The sequence below is a fragment of the Penicillium manginii genome (genome assembly GCF_028828005.1).
Source record: "Penicillium manginii strain IBT 31320 chromosome Unknown utg000005l:1.0-5665137.0:1.0-5668048.0, whole genome shotgun sequence".
Taxonomy (NCBI): Eukaryota; Fungi; Ascomycota; class Eurotiomycetes; order Eurotiales; family Aspergillaceae; genus Penicillium; species Penicillium manginii.
In genome coordinates, this window is record NW_026643106.1 from 2,338,471 (window position 1) to 2,358,484 (window position 20,014).

The 20,014-nt window shown below is 49.6% G+C and overlaps 7 protein-coding genes across 7 annotated transcripts; 3 read left to right on the forward strand and 4 right to left on the reverse strand.

Moving 5' to 3' along the window:
* Positions 1-54: 54 nt before the first annotated feature.
* On the reverse strand, positions 55-3,834 carry N7533_007269 (putative copper resistance-associated P-type ATPase; the record flags this gene model as incomplete). The annotated part of the gene is made up of 2 exons (XM_057103919.1): positions 55-1,760; positions 1,827-3,834. 2 exons carry the CDS (start codon positions 3,832-3,834, stop codon positions 55-57), a joined length of 3,714 nt encoding a protein of 1,237 aa, XP_056958876.1.
* Positions 3,835-5,185: 1,351 nt separating this feature from the next.
* On the forward strand, positions 5,186-7,505 carry N7533_007270 (transcription factor TFIIIB subunit BRF1; the record flags this gene model as incomplete). The annotated part of the gene is made up of 2 exons (XM_057103920.1): positions 5,186-5,238; positions 5,291-7,505. 2 exons carry the CDS (start codon positions 5,186-5,188, stop codon positions 7,503-7,505), a joined length of 2,268 nt encoding a protein of 755 aa, XP_056958877.1.
* A 938-nt stretch (positions 7,506-8,443) lies between these two features.
* N7533_007271 (sugar transporter-like protein) lies at positions 8,444-10,459 on the forward strand (the record flags this gene model as incomplete). The annotated part of the gene is made up of 10 exons (XM_057103921.1): positions 8,444-8,528; positions 8,587-8,786; positions 8,843-9,141; positions 9,214-9,484; positions 9,540-9,555; positions 9,615-9,692; positions 9,758-9,874; positions 9,931-10,069; positions 10,119-10,248; positions 10,304-10,459. 10 exons carry the CDS (start codon positions 8,444-8,446, stop codon positions 10,457-10,459), a joined length of 1,491 nt encoding a protein of 496 aa, XP_056958878.1.
* Positions 10,460-10,792: 333 nt separating this feature from the next.
* N7533_007272 (flavin-containing monooxygenase) lies at positions 10,793-12,772 on the reverse strand (the record flags this gene model as incomplete). Its single annotated transcript, XM_057103922.1, has 4 exons — positions 10,793-11,653; positions 11,686-11,822; positions 11,868-12,121; positions 12,174-12,772. The coding sequence occupies 4 exons, from the start codon at positions 12,770-12,772 to the stop codon at positions 10,793-10,795; spliced, it is 1,851 nt and encodes a 616-aa protein (XP_056958879.1).
* A 490-nt stretch (positions 12,773-13,262) lies between these two features.
* N7533_007273 (glucose 1-dehydrogenase) lies at positions 13,263-14,197 on the forward strand (the record flags this gene model as incomplete). Its single annotated transcript, XM_057103923.1, has 2 exons — positions 13,263-13,680; positions 13,752-14,197. The coding sequence occupies 2 exons, from the start codon at positions 13,263-13,265 to the stop codon at positions 14,195-14,197; spliced, it is 864 nt and encodes a 287-aa protein (XP_056958880.1).
* A 969-nt stretch (positions 14,198-15,166) lies between these two features.
* Positions 15,167-16,294, reverse strand: N7533_007274 (uncharacterized protein; the record flags this gene model as incomplete). The annotated part of the gene is made up of 1 exon (XM_057103924.1): positions 15,167-16,294. One exon carries the CDS (start codon positions 16,292-16,294, stop codon positions 15,167-15,169), a length of 1,128 nt encoding a protein of 375 aa, XP_056958881.1.
* Positions 16,295-17,552: 1,258 nt separating this feature from the next.
* glfB (uncharacterized protein) lies at positions 17,553-19,050 on the reverse strand (the record flags this gene model as incomplete). Its single annotated transcript, XM_057103925.1, has 5 exons — positions 17,553-18,329; positions 18,413-18,630; positions 18,699-18,704; positions 18,772-18,839; positions 18,923-19,050. The coding sequence occupies 5 exons, from the start codon at positions 19,048-19,050 to the stop codon at positions 17,553-17,555; spliced, it is 1,197 nt and encodes a 398-aa protein (XP_056958882.1).
* Between the last annotated feature and the right edge of the window lie 964 nt (positions 19,051-20,014).

Genomic DNA, 20,014 nt, shown 5'->3' on the forward strand with positions numbered 1-20,014 from the left:
GCAGAACAAAACGAAAATCATTAATCATACATTCTTGTCAGCATGCATACAATATTACTTCTTGCGGCTGAAAAGCCTCCGAATAGTCTGCCCATCAATCCTGAGCGCCAGGCTACTGGTAACAACAGAGATACTGCTGAGAGCCATGGCTAGGGCAGCCCACACAGGACTCAGTCTCCAGTGTTCATTAACAGTAATTGTTTCATGTCCGATCATCTTCTCATGATGACCGCTGACGATAGGGTAAAAAACACCCGCGGCGACCGGGACAAGACACAAGTTATAGATAACAGCCCAGCCAAAATTCATTCTAACGCGATTGAATACACGTCGACTGAGAAGAACTAGCTGCAGGATGGTGCTCAGATCCGAGTTCAGGAGAATGAAGCTGGCAGAGTTGATGGCGACGTCGGAGCCTGAGGCCATAGCAATGCTCACGTCCGCGGCAGCAAGGGCCGGAGAATCATTTACACCGTCTCCAACGAAGGCGACAATAGGCCGAGTTGCCTTCGAATTCTTTGATACCTTGGCTTCGGTTCCGGCAGACAATGTCTTCACTGACCCTTCTTGGACCTGGCGGACGAAAGCCGCCTTCTCTGCTGGCAGGACGTTGGCCATGACGTTGGAACGTGGGATTCCCAGCATATCGGCAACCGCGTGGGCGGTTGTTTGGTTGTCGCCTGTGCACATGAAGACCTCAACATGGCGATCATTGAGTTTGGAGATAACTTCAATGGCTTCTGGTCGAATGGTGTCCGAGGTTGCGAAAACAATTGCGGGGATAAATGTAGATGCCTCTGCAGAATCCGAGTCGATGCGGCGTACGGAGAGGATAGCAGTTGACTTGCATGCGGACTGGAACTTTGACAGCAAATTCGACACAAAGTAGGTGTCAGTTTCGGAAGGAAGAATGTTGTGTAGAAGACGCTCGTTACCGATGGCAGCTTCATATTTCTCCACGGACCCAGACGCAGCGGTAGAAACAGTGAAAGTCCCCTTCATGCCTTGGCCAGAGATCTCTTGGATATCGGATGATTCAACGGTTGCTGTTGACCGAGTCTGGCAAAAAGCAGAGATAGCCTGCGCTATCGGATGGTTGCTACTTTCTTCCATTTTCTGAGCAAGTGCCCATGCGATCGTCACTAGCCCACCATCGTTTGTCAAAACTTCATGGTCGGAAACTTTAAGGCTTCCACCCTCGGTCAATGTACCAGTCTTATCAAAGACAATGGCGTCAAGACGGCTAGCTTCTTGGAAAGCTTCTCCGCCACCCTTGACGAGGATACCGTGCTTTGCAGCGAGACCACCCCCGACAAACAACGCAGTGGGAGCAGCGAGTGCCAGACCGCAAGGACAAGCAACCACAAACACGGCAATCGCGAACTCCAGGCTCCAAAAAGTCCAGCCACCACGAGCAATGTCCAGATAATTTTGAGGCAGGACACCCGCATGACCCAGAGCGAGCCAAATCAAGAAAGTAAGTATGGCGATGAGAGTTATAACAGGCACAAAATGGGAAGTGAGCATATCGGCAACTCTTTCAAGAGGCGCACGCTTGCTTTGGCCTTCGCGTACAACGGCAATGATTCGATCGAGCATAGACGACCCTCCAAGTTCGGTGATTTTGATATGCACGGGCTGGCCCACATTGACAGAGCCGGTATAAACGTTGTCCCCGGCTGTTTTCTTGACAGGACGGGATTCTCCGGTCAAAGAGCTCTCGTCGAATTGATAAGAGGCATCGCCGACAACAACACCATCTGCAGGGGAGAAGCCCCATGAGGAATGCGTACTGTATCACCAACCTCTAAAAGGTCAACGCTGACTCGTGTCATTTGGTCTGAAACTGGACTGTCGGGGGGTTTGGGCGGATTCGAGAACCTGGTTCCCAACTAGGAGCGCCTCGGAGGGCCGAAGTTTCCCCAATGAGGAAACTGCATCTCCTGTTTTGGCTTTGCTGTATGCCTCCAAGAACCGACCGCAAAGAATAAACAAGGTCAAGAAAACAACAGAGTCGAAGTAGGTCGTGCTGTGGGCACTGCTGTGACTTCCCGCAACAGCGTCAACGATGAGTACAGCCAGCGATGAGAAGTATGCGACCGACGTTCCTGCTGATATCAAGAGGTTCATGCTGCCGAAGCGGTAGAATCTCCGCATGATCGGCACTCGGCTTCCAGGGCGCCACAAAGCGTGGACCTCCTTGAGGGCTCGGGTGTGAAAGACATCGGTACCATAAATCATAACCGGGGTCGACATTATAAAAAGTGCCCATTCGATGCGAGTGACGCTACCAGACCAGATAGTTTGCTCAAGATACCTGCGGACTGAATTTTCTGATGGGACAAGAGACATAAAGACAATACCAATAAGGAATGTAGGAATAGCAGCAACAAAAACAAATAGCAGACGAGTAAGTAGTCTGCGTCGCTCATGCAGTTGCATCGCACGGGAGCGATCTTCGATAGTTGGTGGGTGGTAGATGCTAGGGGTGAAGGCGCCGTTGGCATCCGTAATGGCAGCGATTATTGAGCGAATCGTCAAGGATGGCTGCGGCAAGTATGTGATTTTGAGAATCGGCTTGGCCTCGCAAATAGTTCCCTCCACTGTGACGCCCGGGAGCAATCTAATAGCGGAGAGAACCTTCTCAGGGCAATGATGACAGAACATCCCATCGACATGGATCGAGACCACTCTAGGCTGGAGAGAACTGGTTTCATCCTTGACCTCGCTCAGGGGATGGACACTGTTGACAACGGCATCATAGCCTAGATCCTCAATCTTTTCCACAATCTTGTCTAGATTCTCTTCTCCTTCGAATTCAATCCTGCCACTATGTGACAGAAGGTTGACAGAGATATTTCGAATAAATGACAGCTCTTCCAATCCTCGGGTTACTGCTCCAACACAAGAACCACAAGTCATTCCGGTTATTGCGATTTCCGTAACGAAGCCTGATGATATTAGGGCTTGTCCTAGGGTTAAATCCTGAGCGACCGGGTTGACTTCGTCCAAAAAGGCATCAAAGCCAATGTCCTCGATTTGTTCCGTGATTAAATTAGCATTATCCCGAGGGCCAGTGTACACCACTGTCGCACTATTCGTGAGGAGGTTGACTTGAATTTCTTTGACGTAATCCAACTGCTCGAGCGCAGCAGTGATGCCATTAGCGCACGAGGCGCAACTCATTCCTCCAATACTGATTCGGGCGTTAAATTCATCGGTTGTCGGTGGTGATTGGAAGGTTTTAGGGGTGTGATCATCATCACTGATCTCTCTTGGTGGTGACGTGTAGGCAACATCCCGTGGGCTTGATGAGCAAGAAGCTTCGATGTCTGTTTCCTCTGCGATATCATGGGGGTATTTTTCAGGAAATGGCTCGGCCTGGGTGGAATACAAAGAAATGTTATCGGCCTCTTCCTTTTGGCAGGCCTCACAGTTGGCAATGTGTCGTTTTTCTCTGCTTGAATGTAGTCGCTCCTTAATGTTGGAAGAGATGCTGGAATAAGATGTTCGGGGCGTGGAAAATACATGTGAGCTCCGGTGATTCCATGAAGTGGTGTCAAGCTCTGAAACGATTGAACCACGCTCATCAAAGGTTGTGGCATGGTATACTTCAAAGGCAGCCTGAATGAGGGCGACAACAAGGTCTGCTGGATGCGCCGAGGGACCATGGGAGACGCGGACTTCGTGTGTCAGGATCGAGACATCAATATCCGCCACGGTAGGAATTTCAGAGAGAACTTCGGTGATGTAGGAGACACAAGACGAGCAATGAACATTGCTCACCCAAAACACGCTTCTTCGCGGGTGGGTCTCGGAAGTTTGCGCCTGCATATTGTGGCGCGACAGGCTTTTCCGGCCTGCTGGGGACTAAGTATATGGAAGGCGTGGAGCTGTAGAGGGAAATGATGTATCGATCACCGATGGGGGAATGGTAGATCGGATCGAGATCTCGAAAATGTTGAGGCGAGATTTTCAAAATTCAATGTTCAGATGGGTGGATATTGAGTATTAAGAACCCAGGGGTACCGCGCGGGTCTAGCGATCAGCTTTGATGATGGCGGAATCGCAAAGCCGAGCGGCACATGCGACAGTAGATGTTACAGAAAGAAGGGGATAGGCATCAAAAGGATGAATCGGATTGTCATAACGTTTTATTTAAAGGGGAAAGAAAGAAAGGTTGGAAGCTGGTGGAGGAGGCGCGAAAGGCGAAGATGCGCCATTTGTGCGTTGGAGTTGCCTTTCTACGCACAAATACCGCAACCCAGCATTCCGAATGTTGAGAGAGCCATGGGCATCGTGCAGTATGTGGCTAGGATCGGAGTGGGGAACAAGGAATGTCAAGTTGAAGGCTGTCGCAAGGATAATGTCCGAAGATGGATTCAAAAGCGAACTGGCAGCTGGCAGATGCTGGTAACCATGTGTTGGTGTGCACCTTCCACTTTTACTCTTTTCCTCTTTCCCGTTGCGAGGCAGGCACGACCCATGAATATCCAGCACATGACTCAATTTATCTATACTATCTATACTAGTACTATAATATACCCTATAATAGCATATAGTAAACTATATACTATATTATAATATAGTCTAGTAGACTCTACGCATATTGTTCATGACTCATTCCCATAGTTATACCTACCATAATAAGATATCCAGAATTGGCCCCGAATTGAACGCGCGCCACTCTTTGCAGTGTATCACGTGTCTGCGCCGCTAGACCACCCGCGGGACTTCACCACGAAAAATCCTTTCATCACCCTCGCCCCACACCACTTCGCGTCTACCCTAAGGTACCTTCTTATCACTTATCTTTTTTATGCCTGCAACTTTATGGTGTCTCTACGATCTAAGAGTTCTTTCCGGACTACATTTCGCCAGGGTATTGTGACCTGGGGCTAGCAGGCTGGGACTCCTGATCAACCCTCAATTCGGCCATCTCTATCTCCTCATCCTCAACCTAAGGTCACCTTTACTCCCATTTCCAACCATCAACCTTCCTCCACTCATCAGTCATCTCGATCCCTATTGTCACTCTCTATGCTTATCGCAATCACTTCAAACACCTTCTACTTGAGTCTTGACACTCACTGAGCCTGTCTGGCTCCGATTGCCTTTCTTAAATCCTGTGACATCTAACAACCGAGGCCTTTTTTTCCTCTCATCTACTACCTTCATCTCAATCATGTCAACCTCGAAGCCCACCCCCAAACTCGGGGCGGCAAGACCCCCCCACGCGTATCTCTGTTACTCCGCGTGCCGTGAGAGGGCCAGTGGGACGTCTTGCTAGCACGAAACCCTCAAGTTCAAACCCGATCAAACGTCCCCAGCCCGCTGGCCGCCCTCAACCTACCCGGCCAACAACCCACCCGAAGACCTCAGGATGTCCTAACCCTGGTTGCCCGGCACCTCAAATTGTGGATGAAGAGGGTCAGAAAGTCTGTACAGGCTGTGGTACTGTTATTAGTGAATCCAATATCGTGTCAGAGGTCACATTTGGTGAAAGTTCATCTGGTGCTGCCGTCGTTCAGGGTACTTTTGTTGGTGAAGATCAAACCCATGTGCGCAGCTTTGGCCCCGGCTTTCAGCGGGGAGGTGGCATGGAAAGCCGAGAAATGACTGAACAAAATGGCAATCGATTTATATCTCAGCTCTCGCGAGCCTTGACTATCCCCGAGAGTGCTATGAAGGCTGCTGGTCAAGTCTTCAAGCTCGCTGTCGGTTTGAACTTTATCCAAGGTCGTCGCACTAAGACAGTGGCTGCAGTCTGTCTTTATATTGCTTGTCGTCGCCAGGATGGAAACACCGTCATGCTGATTGATTTCGCCGATGTGCTGATGATTAACGTCTTCAAATTGGGTCGCACCTACAAAGCTCTTCTCGATGAGTTGCGCCTAGGTGGCAATGTTTTCATGATGAACCCTATCGACCCGGAAAGTTTGATCTATCGATTCGCGAAACAATTGGAGTTCGGATCTTTGACCATGCCCGTGGCAGGTGAGGCTGTGCGCATCGTTCAACGAATGAATCGTGACTGGATGACAACTGGTCGACGTCCTGCTGGTGTGTGCGGTGCAGCCCTGATCCTGGCCGCACGAATGAACAATTTCCGCCGCACGATTCGCGAGGTCGTTTACGTTGTAAAAGTCACAGAGGTCACCATCAGTCAGCGTCTGAATGAGTTCAGTTCGACCGAAAGTGGTGAACTCACCGTGGACCAGTTTCGATCGGTGCAACTGGAAAATGCTCACGATCCGCCTTCTTTCACACGGGCACGCCTGGGTCACAAACCGAGTATAGCTGCTGGGAAACTCCCTGAGACAGCAGCAGAAATCGAATATGATTCTGCAGCTGGAAGCGAGGCGGGATCTGTGCAGCCCCGGCGTGTCGATGCTGACGGCTTCACCATACCTAATCTCCCCATCGATCCTGCTCTCACGGAAAATCCCGTCCGACGTGACTCTATCACAAAAGCCGTGAATGAAGCCATCGCAGACGCCAAACAGGAAGGCCTTGAAGGCAAGAATAATGCGAAGCAGCCACGAAACCGCCCCTCTCTCCCTGTCCCGTCTGCCGAACAGATTGCGTCTGAGGATGCCCTGGAGGAAGAGATGCGCAATATGTTGGCTAAGGGCTCTACTATGGTCGAAAATGCTGCATTGCCTCCCCAGACTAAAGTCTCTGACAGTACGGAAATTACCGAGAATGAGTTCGAAGATGACCCCGAAGTCGCCTACTGTCTTCTCTCGCCAGCCGAGGTCGACCTGAAGGAACGCGTTTGGGTCAGTGCAAATAAAGAATATCTCCGTACCCAACAGGCAAAGGCTCTCAAGCGTGCGCTGGCCGAAGCTACCGGCGGCGCCTCTTCCTCCAAGCCCCGCAAGCGCCGTAAGGGCCGAATGGGTGATGTTGGCTACCTTGAGGATGGACAAGACGGCGAGGGCCGCAGCTCTCGTGCTTCCACTCCGGCCGAAGCGACTCGGCGTATGCTCGAGCGACGTGGATACAGCAAGAAAATCAACTATTCCCTTTTGGATACCCTATACGGCGGCGAAAATGTCCCCGAGGACCAGAAAACGAAGATGGAAAGCTTCAGCCGCAGCCAGAGCCGGAGTATGAGTCGAGATATCATGGCTCGAGATACGAGCCGCAGCCGCAGCCGAAGCCGAAGCCGCAGTGTTGTCTCCCGTCGTAGCGCCAGCATTCCTCCTGAAGCCGCCTCCTTTCGCCGAGCCGGCCAGGCCATACCAGCACCAGCGGCGAAGTCTGGTCGCTCTCAGGCTGCAGCTCCCCCTCCAACTCCCCCTCCAACAGCCCCCGAGACTGCTACCAAGGATGATACTCCAAAGCAGGATGATCGTCCAGCCGGCGCGCCGCCTGACCCTGACGATTTGGAGGACGATGACGATGACGATGAAATGGACGATCATGTTGATGATGCTTTCGCTGGCAACTACGATGATTACTACGATCAGAATAGTGACTACGACTATGATAGCGACTAAGCCTGTGAGTGGGCTTGGTTTTCATCCTTGTTCTGCCTATCACTTGATCATTATACCCTGCTTTCAATTTGACACGATTCAAAACAAAAAATCGTGTATCATTATACTAGAACTTTTCTCTGAGGCTCTTAATAGAAATCAATAGAACTCCACCATTTGTACGAGTCCTCTTGGCTTTTCGAATGCACTTAGACATCTAACCCTCGGGCACTGTACTAGTAGCGCCACCATCCCACGCCCGATCCCACGTCTCTCGCGAGTAACAAATCTGGAAGTTCGTAGCGCCGCCTTTGAACGATTCCTGTCCAGAAACACCAAGCTTCTCCGCCGATCATTAGCTTTATCTACTTCGCGGGGCTCGGTCTCCTCGCCGACAGATCGACCCCTCCCATGTCGACTTGCGGGGAACCAAGTCATCCATGACACTGAGTGGACTGCTTCCCCGGATTTTACGTCCACGCCATACCAGAAACTTGAGCAGAATCCCTAAATCCAATTTATTCTACAGCAATAGTTGGGTTTCTATCTCTCTTTTTCGTTGAAAGATAGAAAAGTTTTGCCGTCTTATTTTGCTTGGCCTACCTTTCCTTTGTTCCATATAGTTGGTCCTATTCCTAACTTCCACGCTAGAACCCCCAATAGGATTTTTCTTTACGCTTTCCCCAGTCGATCCAGCGCTATTTTATGCCGGATTCGTCGACTGGGTCGTCGTTTGCCCGTGACTTGATCAATGAATAGTCTGACCGGCCCTCGGCCGGCTAGTATGTCACATCGACACCCAGTCCCATATAAAATGGTCCATCACCCTCAGACTCGTGCGGGTCGGGTTTCCCCTGGTCCGATTCAAATCCCCATACAATACCCCCTTAACTTTCAATTTTTGACGTTCTATCTGCTTTCTTTTCAAGCAGCATAGATCGATCACCCGGCGGTTCAATATGGTAAAGTTCGATATCTATGGTCGAGGTCGCCCGCTTAGGGTGGCTATCATGTTCACATGCCAATTATCCTTTATTTTATTTGGTTTGTGGAATAAATACTATTTCCCTATTCTAGTTGAAAATTAGCTAATGGAATATAGGCTATGACCAGGGTGTTTTCTCGGGAATCGTAGGCAATGAAGACTTCCTGGAGGTGGTACAGAATCCCAGCGCGGGGATCCTGGGGATCATCGTCTCGATCTACAATTTAGGCTGCTTCACGGGTACGATTGTCGCCTTCTTGATAACGGACCGCCTCGGACCACGGAAATCATTGTGGTTTGCTATGACTTGGATTATTGTAAGACCTTGGGGAAACTCACCCCGGAGAATATCAGTCTAACTCCTTTCTCACAGGTTGGCGCAATCCTACAAACCGTCTCATTTTCAAGAGCTCAGCTACTTGTTGCACGCTTTGTGACTGGCATAGGAACCGGCATAGAAACAACTACTGTGCCGGTATACCAGTCCGAACTATGCGAGGCAAAGAAGCGAGGAAAGTATGTCTGCAGCGAACCACTTTTTGTGGGCGTGGGCATAGTAATCGCATATTGGTTTGACTATGGAATGAGTTATGTTCATGGGGCCATCAATTGGCGACTTCCTATTGCCTGCCAGATTATTTTCGCCATTATGGTAGTCTTTTTGGTGTTCGGGTGAGTGACATTTGAACTTTGCTGGGGGTTAATGGAAGATACTAGTCAGTAACCTGAATATCTATCTACTAGACTACCAGAGAGCCCCCGCTGGCTCTATCGTCATAACAGACATACAGAAGCTCTGCAAGTACTATGTGATGTGTACGACAGGGAGGCAGAGGACCCCAAGATCATGTCAGAGTCGGCGGAAATTTTGCAAGCAATCGAGCTAGAGACTCTGCAAGGCGAATACAAGTGGACACAGATTCTGAAGAGAGACGAGGTACAGACTGGAAAGAGAGTGCTACTCGCTTATGGAATGCAGTTCATGAACCAGATGGGCGGTATCAACTTAGTTGTGGTAAGTGATATCCCGGAACCGAAAGTGATGCTCCCTAAATACTAACGTTTGTCAGTACTATGTCACTTCAGGTAGGTGGAGGAAATCAAATCAATCAATAATCTACTTCCATACTGATATGTTTGAATAGTGCTGCAAGAAAACGTCGGGCTGAGCCGCAAATTGAGTCTACTCCTCGGGGGTGTGATTCAAATTATGTTTGTGATCGGTTAGCATCACCGCCCCCAAACAAAATTTAGTATGGCTCACTGATCCTCCGATATCTCAAAACAGGCTCATTCTACCCGACCTTTTTCTCTGACCGATTTGGTCGTCGAGAGCCAATGATGTGGGGTTCCTTTGGCCTCTTTATTTCGATGATGATGATTTCTATCCTTCTTTCCTTCAAAGGTAGAAAATCGGCCCTTGACATTTCTTTTTGTGACCTTTTCTGACAAAATCACCAGGAACATCTGTTGAAAAGCCCACTGCATCTGCTTCTGTGGCCTTCTTCTTTCTGTTCATGCTCATCTTTGGCGCATCCGTGAATTGTATTCCGTGGGTGTATGGTCCGGAAATTCTTCCGCTACATGTTCGCGCCAAGGGGTGAGTACTCTCTGAGGAGTCTCAAGAGACATAATTAACGACATTACAGGCAAGCAATTGGAATCTCAGCAAATTGGCTGTGGAATTTCTTCGTGGTCATGATCACCCCGACGTTGATCCAGAATCTTGCGTGGAAAGGATATTTGATTTTCATGTGCTTGAACCTGGTCTTTGTTCCAGTAAGAAAGAGCACTTCTCTTTTGATATGATTTGCTTTTAAACTAAATTTTAAAGATCGTATACTTCTTTTATCCCGAAACAGCAAATCTCACACTCGAAGAGATTGATTTCCTCTTCACCAATCGCGCAACACACCCCTCCTTGCCCTCCCATGACGTTGCGGAAGCCAAGCCGAAAGCGACGGGTATTGAAACTGTCGGTATACGCTGAATTGGAGGTTTCGATTAAATGAGAGAAGATGATTTAGAGAAGACTGACTGAAAGGCTATCGCCGAGGTGGAATGTCAAGTTGCTGATGGGATGGCCGACTCGCGCATGGTGGTCAAAACTGCATTCGTCAGGCAATAGAAAGCAGTTGAGACAATTTATGATTACACTTGCACCAGCGGGTGCAGTAGCTCACTGTTTTTCTCATCAAAGTACTAGCTGTTGAACGAAAATAAAAACAATCTTGGAACTGCCTCAATGCCCCAGTACAGCGAGTATGTTGAGAAAGATATCAAATCACAAATTCAAACAAGAAATCGTCCACCCATCACTGTTTCACTTACTACTCTCAATCATAGTCTCCACCTCCTTCTTTGGTCGAGTGTGTATGAACTCCCCATTCAAATACGGAGAGCTCTCGCCCGCACTTCCAAATTCATATTTCGCAAACCCACTACCCAAGAACCCGAATCGATTTTTGGAAAGATACTGGATATCAAAATCCTCCCATAGAGGCTCCTTGACTACCTCGAAGAAAGCCAGTCGAGAACCAGGCCACATAACGATCGGGCCATCCGGTCTACCCTGCTTAAACCAGCTGGTACAAGGATCCGCCCAGCAGGTACGAGGTAGATAGACACGGGCATGTTCCATAAAGTCCTGAATCACAGAATCCTTGGGGATGACACGTCGGATATGATGCATATACATTTTCCTGATGAGTTGCATGAAATACTTGCTCATTGCGGTTAATATGGGTAAAATAGCGCCTTGCGCTACCGGCGTGAATGGCCCTGTGAACATGAAATAATTTGGCATGTCCGGAGCGGCGATGCCAAGATAAGATTCAGGGATTTCAGCCCAACGCTCACTAAGCTTGACGCCATTTATTCCGATGACAGGGAATCGGGGACGATATGAGGTGTCGAAGCCAGTGGCACATATGATGACATCACACTCATACTCTTGTCCAGATTGGCTCCGAAACCCCTTCGGTGTGATTTCTTTGATTGTTTCGGTGAAAAGTGTAGTCTTCTCTCCTACAAGTGCTTCAAGGTAGCCATTTCCTGGAGTTGGGCGCCGGCACCCGACGTTGAAGTCTTTTGGGATAATTTTGTCCACAAGGCGAGGATCCCCGCCGAGCTTTTTATGCATGTCTGTATATGAGAACTTGGAGTAGTTAGAGATCCTGTGTGACTATGGCTTCAAGTTGGGATCAATATAATTACCTCGGCACCCTTCTGAGATTCAGCTGTATTGCGTAAAACTGCCCGGTACCGTAGGTTGATTTCATCCTCGATCATCTTCCTGTATTCACGGTACTTCTCAGGATCTTCGCGCCATTCGTATTTCTCTTCCTCGGAATCTAAATAGATAAGTGGTAGCACTTATGCACACGATTATTACTTACATTCGAAATTTGCGCCATCCTTGCCAGCATATTTCTGAGCAAATCCTGCCGTGATCCAAGTTGGGCTGCGTACCCAGGTATAAAGCTTTGATACATCTGAGTAAACAGAAGCCACTGCCTGGACACCAGAGCTACCAGATCCGATAATGGCTACTCTTTTATCTTTGAGATCATACCCCTCTTCGTAGCGAGCAGTGTGGAAAAGACGCCCCTGGAAGGAATGTAAACCAGGAATAGCTGGCCACTTCCAAGCACTTTTTCAATCAGCCATGACCCCAACCTCCAAATCAGGATTCATCAGCTTACTTCAGGAATCCTGTACCATTCAAAAGCACATCACAATGCTCTGTCCACAATGCTGAATCATCCGCCCGACATAGCGTAAGTACCCACCTCCCGATCTCGTCATCCCATCTTGCCTCAGTGATTTCGGTCTGAAGTTGGATATATCGATCCAACCCTTCATCAAGAACAATACCTTTGAGATACTGCCATATCTCCAGAGAGCTGCAATAATATTTTGACCAATCTGGATTCGGTCTCCAAGCAAATTGGTAGCTGGGAGATGGACCATCACAGGCACAGCCAGGATATCGATTTTCAAACCACGTACCGCCCACATCGGCGTTCTTTTCAAAACATTTGACCTCGATATTTAAGTCTATCAATTCAGTCGATGCGTGATGTAGAAAATCAATGCCTGCGGCACCGGCGCCCATGACGATGACTTTGAATGGGCGGTCGGTTTGCCAGGGCTCGCCGAGCAGGTTTGTTCCCGCCGTGTATCCGGTCGGAGACTGGACATGCCATTCTGGATGATCTACCGGTCTTCTAGACGATGATGGATGAGGACCTGGGCGATTGCTACCGATCTGGACAGGGATGGTGTGACTGTATTCCCCCATGGCTGAGGAAAATTTCCCGGGACAGGTTAACCAGCGATCCGAAGGTAAGATGGCAAGTTCAGGTTTGTATGTAGTACTATGCCGCCTGAGGGACAGAAATATTCCTTCTATGTATCTTGATTGAACTTATCAATGACTGGCTTCTCTGATGTATGTAAGTGCCAGTGTGCATGTGAGACTCTGACTACTTCCAATACCTCTCGGCATACTCTCCGGGCAGTGTGTATGTTTGTAGCATCACCCCGCATTGCCACGACCACCTGTGCTACATATCAGAGATTAAGCCCAATCATTTCTCTCGCACATCTAGACCGAGGTCTTATCTGCTCGTTTCGACTGGGGTCCGTAGAGAGGGGAAGCTGTCAATCACGCTCATCGTGTCTTCTTCACTTGATTTCTCTAGCTTTAAACTCAGCACCTTCATCTCGTATCTTGAGGCCCATCATCTTAATTATTTCTGAGCCGTGAATCATAGGAGACATCCTAAGACATGGCGCAAGAATACGCATACATCACCGGCGGTGCTAGCGGACTCGGCAAAGCCGTAGCCATCCAGCTAGCCTCGAAGGGTATAAAATCGTTCATCGCAGACCGTAATACAGCTGGTGCGGAAGCGACGGCTCAAGAGATTGGAGGAGACTATGCCACCGTCGACGTGACTCTTTGGGAATCCCAAGTCGCTGGATTCAAGAAGGCAGTCGAGCTTTTTGGACGGGTAGACTATGTATTCGCCATTGCGGGAGTAGGGCAAAACGATTGGATGCCGCGGACACAGGCGAATGGTGACTTTGAGAAGCCTGATCTTTCAGTCACGGAAATCAATTTTCACGGTATGCTGATGACTGTTTCGCTGGCAGTGCAGCAGTTCCGCCGACAGGTGGTGAATGCACATGGTTTCCGTGGGAAAGGTGCGTATACGTAGTCTCCAACCTTGGACTTGCCCTTCATACTACACCGCTAAAATACTATAAATTCAAAGTGATTGTCGCGGGCTCTGTCTGTGGAGTCTACCCAAGTCCAGGTCTATCAATATACGCAGCATCCAAGCACGCTGTAACCGGCTTGGTACGCTCATGGGGACTGGAACTACCAGCTGAAGAAATCACGTTGAATTGTTTGATTCCTAGCGTGATGAGAACGAACATTTCTTCGCCGGACTTTTATGACGCCTTGGAAAGTGAGGGCCTGCTTACTCCGCTTCATGGCGCTGTCGATGCTTGTGAGCAGCTCCTGGGGTCTAACCCCGTGAGCGGCGAGTGCTTTGAAATTGGGCCCGATTATGACAATGGGCAGGGAACTACACACCCCAATTTCGCGACTTTTACGGATGAGAAACATCGACTTGTATTTGATAGGTTGGCAGTGAGAGGTGCGTCGAAGTTGGGGGCTGGAAAGTCGATAGCCACGGCAGATTTCAAGTTTTGATTCGGATGTGTTTATAAACTACTAGCACCTAGAGTATTTACCTACCTAGGTACCATAAGCCCTCATTATTGAAACAAACCTGAGTCTCATACTAGTAGCGGTATGTAATAATCGAATAGTAGTAGAAAATAGCTCGAAGCCCACCGCATCAATTTCCAAGAATACCCCGCACCAGACTGGCATATGCCAACGAAAGGACAACCTGAGGATTGACCACGCCCTGGCAAGGCGCAAAATCCGAGAAACGGAGTCTAAATCACTTGGACTAAGTGCAACTGCGTAGACATGATTTGTCCAACCGATCTTGGGGCCCGGGGGGTTTGTCGAGGCAGCTTTTGTCCAAGGAACCCTTGGTCAAGTTCCTTCAGCCCAGCACTACTAAACTACCATTTCAAGATCTTATTCTAATCATCCAGGGTTTTGAACCCGTCTCCCTATGTACACCGCGGCTTAGAATATTATAGGAGTAATGAACTGCCTGCAAAGGGCAAGTGACTCCGGCGGCTCCATTCTCGCCGAGTATCCCAGCCACCCCCTAGCAACACTTTACATTCCTAATCCCCAGAAGTTTAAGAGAGGTTTTTCACTCAAGTCTTGTTCTTCATTTTCAGTCGTAATTCAAAATAGATAGAGTCCCAATCCAAAAAAAAGACATGCAGAACTAAAACTAAACCCGCATTTACGACGCCAGAACCAACCCCCGCCGGTGAAATCAGAACACCACTAACCCCCCCGTATGCCCACCCGGGGCAAAAAAAACTGGACGATGCTGCCGAACTGGTTAAGTTGGGCGCAAACGATTCGAACTAAATCCAGTGAACAATCAGATAAATAAGGCAGAAAAAAGAAGAGAAAATCGAGATTCGATCGGTCGGTTGATCGGAAATGGCGATGACGGTGAAGTGTCGGAGATCGATGGCAAATTTAATGTCGTGTTGATCAGACTTGCGACAAATGAGGCATGCGGAATTAGGAGTCGATGTCCATCCCCATTTCGACGCCTCCGTTCAGTCCCGATCCCGCGTCCATGCGAGTGGACGCTTGAGGGTGATTTGAGAGAGCTTGCTGCAGGAGAGGTACGCCAGTGTCTGCATTGGAGGTAAAAGGATTGGAAGCAGGAGGAGATGCAGATCGAGCGGCCGCGATGAGAGGAGCGGCGCCTTCGAAAAGGATGGGGGTTTGGCGTAAATTCTGCAGACAAGAGTCCCAAGACGACGCCACTAGTTGGCACTGAGTGAGGTCATCATTAAAGAGATAGAATGCCGGTGCAATGGCAGAGTTGGGCGTCGCAGTAACAAGGAAAGCGTTCAGTGCGCGGCTTTTCATAAGCATTTGAGAGTTCTGCAGATGGCTGGCGTATTGGTTATCGATATACTTCGTCCAGCCACGGATGGCAGGGGCCATATCATCATCTGAATCGATGCGCTGCCAGCTGATGCCAAGGAGGAGAGTAGCTTCGTCGATGTGAGGCTCATTGGGTGGGGTGGACCCAGACTGGAGCGAGCGGTGTTGGTCATCAAGGCTGGGGCCATTGAGGCGCTGGTTAATTGAAGAAAGCGCAATGTCGTCGAGACCTGGGGCAGATTGGTCGAGCCGCTGGGACTTGCGGCTGACGTCGGCAGCATCGGACTGAAGCGCAATCGAACGCGACGAGATAGGATCCTCGGTGGCTTGTTGTGACTCGCTCTTCTCTTCATACCATGTGCCAGTCTGGCTCTCGGCAGAAATAGCCATGCCAGTATCGGGGTTCAGCAAGACCATTCCCTCGCCATAGATGGGTTCGACCTTTGGAGCTGGAGGAGGCTTCGGTTCGGAGGGAACGTTGAGGGCGAAAGATTCCTCGAAGGCAGCTTCGTCACGCGACCTCTTTCGAGATGGTTTAGGCACGACAGGAGCAGAAGTAATATTTGAGTCTGAGGCAGGTTGTGCAAAACCATTGCTAGCGAAGACCGAGCTTGAGTTGGTAGAGAAGCCATTGAAGTTACCGGAGGGATCCAGCAAAGACTGGGATGGGAACTGAGCGAAGGCGTGTTCCTGGGAAGGAGAAAGAACCGAGGCGGGGCCCTCGGAGAGACGATTTAAGAGCATTGGAGACATAATGTGTGGCGTTGAGACGCGAAGGTGAGGGAACTGTCCTATGAGGTTAGGTGAGCGACAAACTATGAGCTATTACCACGGTATAGATCACGAGTATAGAAGGCGTGATGTAAGAGGTAGAGAAAAGTAGAAAAGAAAAGAGAGGAAAAAAAAAAAGTGACGAATGATGTAAGAGGAAGGAGGAGGAGGAAAGATTGAAGAAAGGGAGAGCAGAATCGGTCGAAATTTGTGGGAAAGTAAGATGATAAAGAGCAGAAAGAAGGAAAGAAGAGGGAGCGAGGAAAGACTGGGAGGGATCTGAGGCGATCCGGACCCATTTGCATTAATGCGGAGATGACCATACGAGACACGCTTATGCAGGCCATAGAAGGCAGTGTAGAGCCAATGTGACAGTACGCCATACGGAAACTTACACTAGGCTTGGAGCCAATCGGCGCTGGTGGTTACGCCGCGCAGTTTGGGGCGGTGGGGCGCTGTACTGCAGGCGATTGGCCAATGACGGAGGCCCCAGCCTTGGGTCCGTGACGGCGACAGCTGCCCTTGGCGTTGGCCCGGGTTCAGCTGGCACTGAGGCAGCTGATAGGTGACCCTCTAGGGACACCTAATCGCTCAGCTAACGACACCATAGATGACTTATACACCACACTAATGCTTCTTTTACACTTGGACCGGCAACCTTGAAAATTCTATTGTTTCAACACTATGGGGACACGAAAGAAAAATGAAAACACCTGAACAGGTCTAAAGCAATCCGACACCAGAGCTCGTGCAAATTTAACACCAAATCAATGTTTGCTGAAAGGGGGAAAAAAGAAAGAAAAAGAGATGAAAAGGAAAAGAAAAGAGAGGGTTAAGAGGAGGGCAAATCGCCAACAACACCGAGTTCGCCGGCGTATCATTCAACGGGAATTGGCTCACAAAAAGAACGGTCAGGAACAGCCGGGGTCCTCCGTTTTCCATCACACCGCAAGGACCCCGGAATCGAAGACCGGCCACAGGCGGGATTTCCTGCATGTCGCCGTGGCTGGCTCGGGAAGACCAGTAAGTGCATACACAGGTCAGAAAAAAAGAGAAGCGTATCGAGAGGGGGCTTTCCACCCTTCCCCGCGAACCGTGTAGTTTTCATTTTCCACTGAGAGGTTTCTACTCCACCAGTCCAATTCTTACACAAAGAAACCTCCCGGCTGTAGTATCATCCCCATGCGATCTATTCCCATAGATCACGTGCCCATCAAATCTCCCGGGAGTAGATGGCAATTTAGGCATTACCCGCGGTAGCACCGCCGAGCATACCCTTCACACGGTCAACCTGCTCGGGGGCGTAGCTGGGGGCCATGGAGCCAACAAACAGGAAGAAGCTCAGAGCAGCAGCGCCGAAGATCACAAACTTGCGCTGGGCAGGGTGGGTGTTACCGTACTCGGCCCAAGCACGGTTGGCAGAGCCAGTGTACTCGCGGATCTTGTCACCGCCAAGCTTGTAGTAAACGAGGCCGAAAAGGGCAATGGAGTAGCCGAAGAATTGGAGAGGGGTGACGGGGGTGTTCCAGATGAACATGGAAGCGGCAACCAGCAAAATATCCTTCAGAACACCGCACAGAGTCATGACCAGAGACGAAGTCTTGCCAATCAGGAAAACAACGGAGACATTGAGCAAGAAGGCAACCATGGCGTTGGCAAACAGAGTTATGAGACCAACACCGTATATGTGGTCCATGGTGACATGGGGAACCTCCAGGAAGAGGGCAACGGCACCGTTCATCACAGCACAGATGGGGGCGAAGTAGTAGAGAGAAACCATGGGGTCCATCTTGTACTCGGCGGAGCTCAGCAGGCGCTGCACCATAACCAGACGAGTGGCCTCGAAAACGATACCACCCAGCTGGAACAGGAAACCAATGAGCTGGAATTGGATCTCACCAAACGAGGCAATGACAACACCGAGAACAATGATCGAGACGTTCATGAGAACCTTGTAGTTGACAGGGGCCATGCCCATGCCCCAGGTAGCGAACAGAACAGCAACGGGGGTGGTAGCCTGATAGTAGTTAAAAAAGACATTGTTAGCACAGCTCGTCCAAAAGCAATCACAACCGGCTGGCCGTCGGGCTTGAAACGTACCTTCAGCATCTGAATGAAGGCAACGCTCAGGTACAGATAAGTCATGTTACCGCAGATCAGACTCAGACTGAACATCAGACCGATAGGGACAATAGCGCGCAGATAGACACGGCCAGTCATCTTAACGGTCTTGCGGCCGTCCAGGACGGTGGTGAAGCGGGCCAGGAGCTGGGTCATGATTGTCGCAAAGGTCAAGTGCCATGTTGTAAGGACGATAGCTATTCAAACAGTCAGGATTGGGGGTCTGCGGGGAGGGTTGCGGGGAGTGTTGCGATCTTGGACGTACGGAAACCTATGTAGCGAATCTGTTAGCAATCTGCAGGCGCGGAACGCGGGGAATTCGAGTCAAGGGTACTCACGGAAGTTGGCATAATCGAGGAGATGCTTGTTGAACAGAATGACGGTTGAACTCAGAGTAATCCAGACACTGTCGCATAGCGGTTAGGTTAGCCTGGGGAGCCTCTTTGGTGTCTCCAATGTCCAATGTCCAATGTCCACCTCACAACTCACCTGACGTAGACAGCGGGGTGGAAAGAGGCCTTGGGAGCCTCCTGCTTCTCGGCCATCGGATTGACGGTGGGGAGAGCCTGCTCGCGCGGCGAGTCGCCGGAGGTACGGACTTTTTCGCCTTCAGACATGGTGAATGTGCGAGATTGATCGGAGATGAAACGTTTAAACTCGAATGGACGGGGCCGAGAAAGGCTTCCTTGGCCAAAAGCGGAGGAAGCCACGAGGGGTGAAGGATGATGATTATTATCGGGTCAGGAACACTAATAAGTGTTAAGGTTAGGTTGGTGAGAGAGCTGTAGGTGATTTGAAGTTGGACCCGAGGAATTAAAGAAAAAAAAAAGGTAACACGATGGGCAAAAGATAACGAATGTAGATGAAGAAATGATGATGGCAGGTTCAGGCAGAAAATAATCGGACAACAGACGTACGGAGTACTGCAGAAATTAAATTTCTTTTTTTTCCCTTTTCTTTGGTCGGCACCAAAGAAGTTGTTCGCGTTCAAGGGACTTTGTATGGAGTTTGTACACTCTGGACCAGGGAAATGGAAGAGTAAATTGTAAAACCGACCTCCGCAAACAGAAGTGGACAAGTCGATGTGTATTTCCAGATACAGTGACGGGCGGTGACAGGGTTGCAGAGGCCACCTGTGCTTGATTTTACTTTGAATGGACTCTATTCTGGTGGGGATGGTAATTTACGGTAAGTATATACCATACATAACAGATTCTATACAATACAGGTCCCAATCCCAATCCCCACTCCCCGTCTCCTCCATACGGAGAGTAACTCCAGTCTCTATCCTGTGGCCATACAACTGTATACACTCTCTTCTTCCAGAAAGTACAGAGAAATTACAGGTACTCGACTCGTGGCAACTTCTAAATGAGCCGCACGCCAATGAGAACTGCCAGTGTCACCCACGCTCCACCGTCCCAGCGGATGTGGCCTGCTTATTTTCTGCCTTTTCCTATTCTTAGATCTCTGCAACACACGCGTCCTACCACAAGTATGTATGGAGTATGATCTAGATTAATCCTTCCTTCATCCGGACTCCCGAAATCAGAGGGAGTAATGTGACCGTCTTCGACAGGT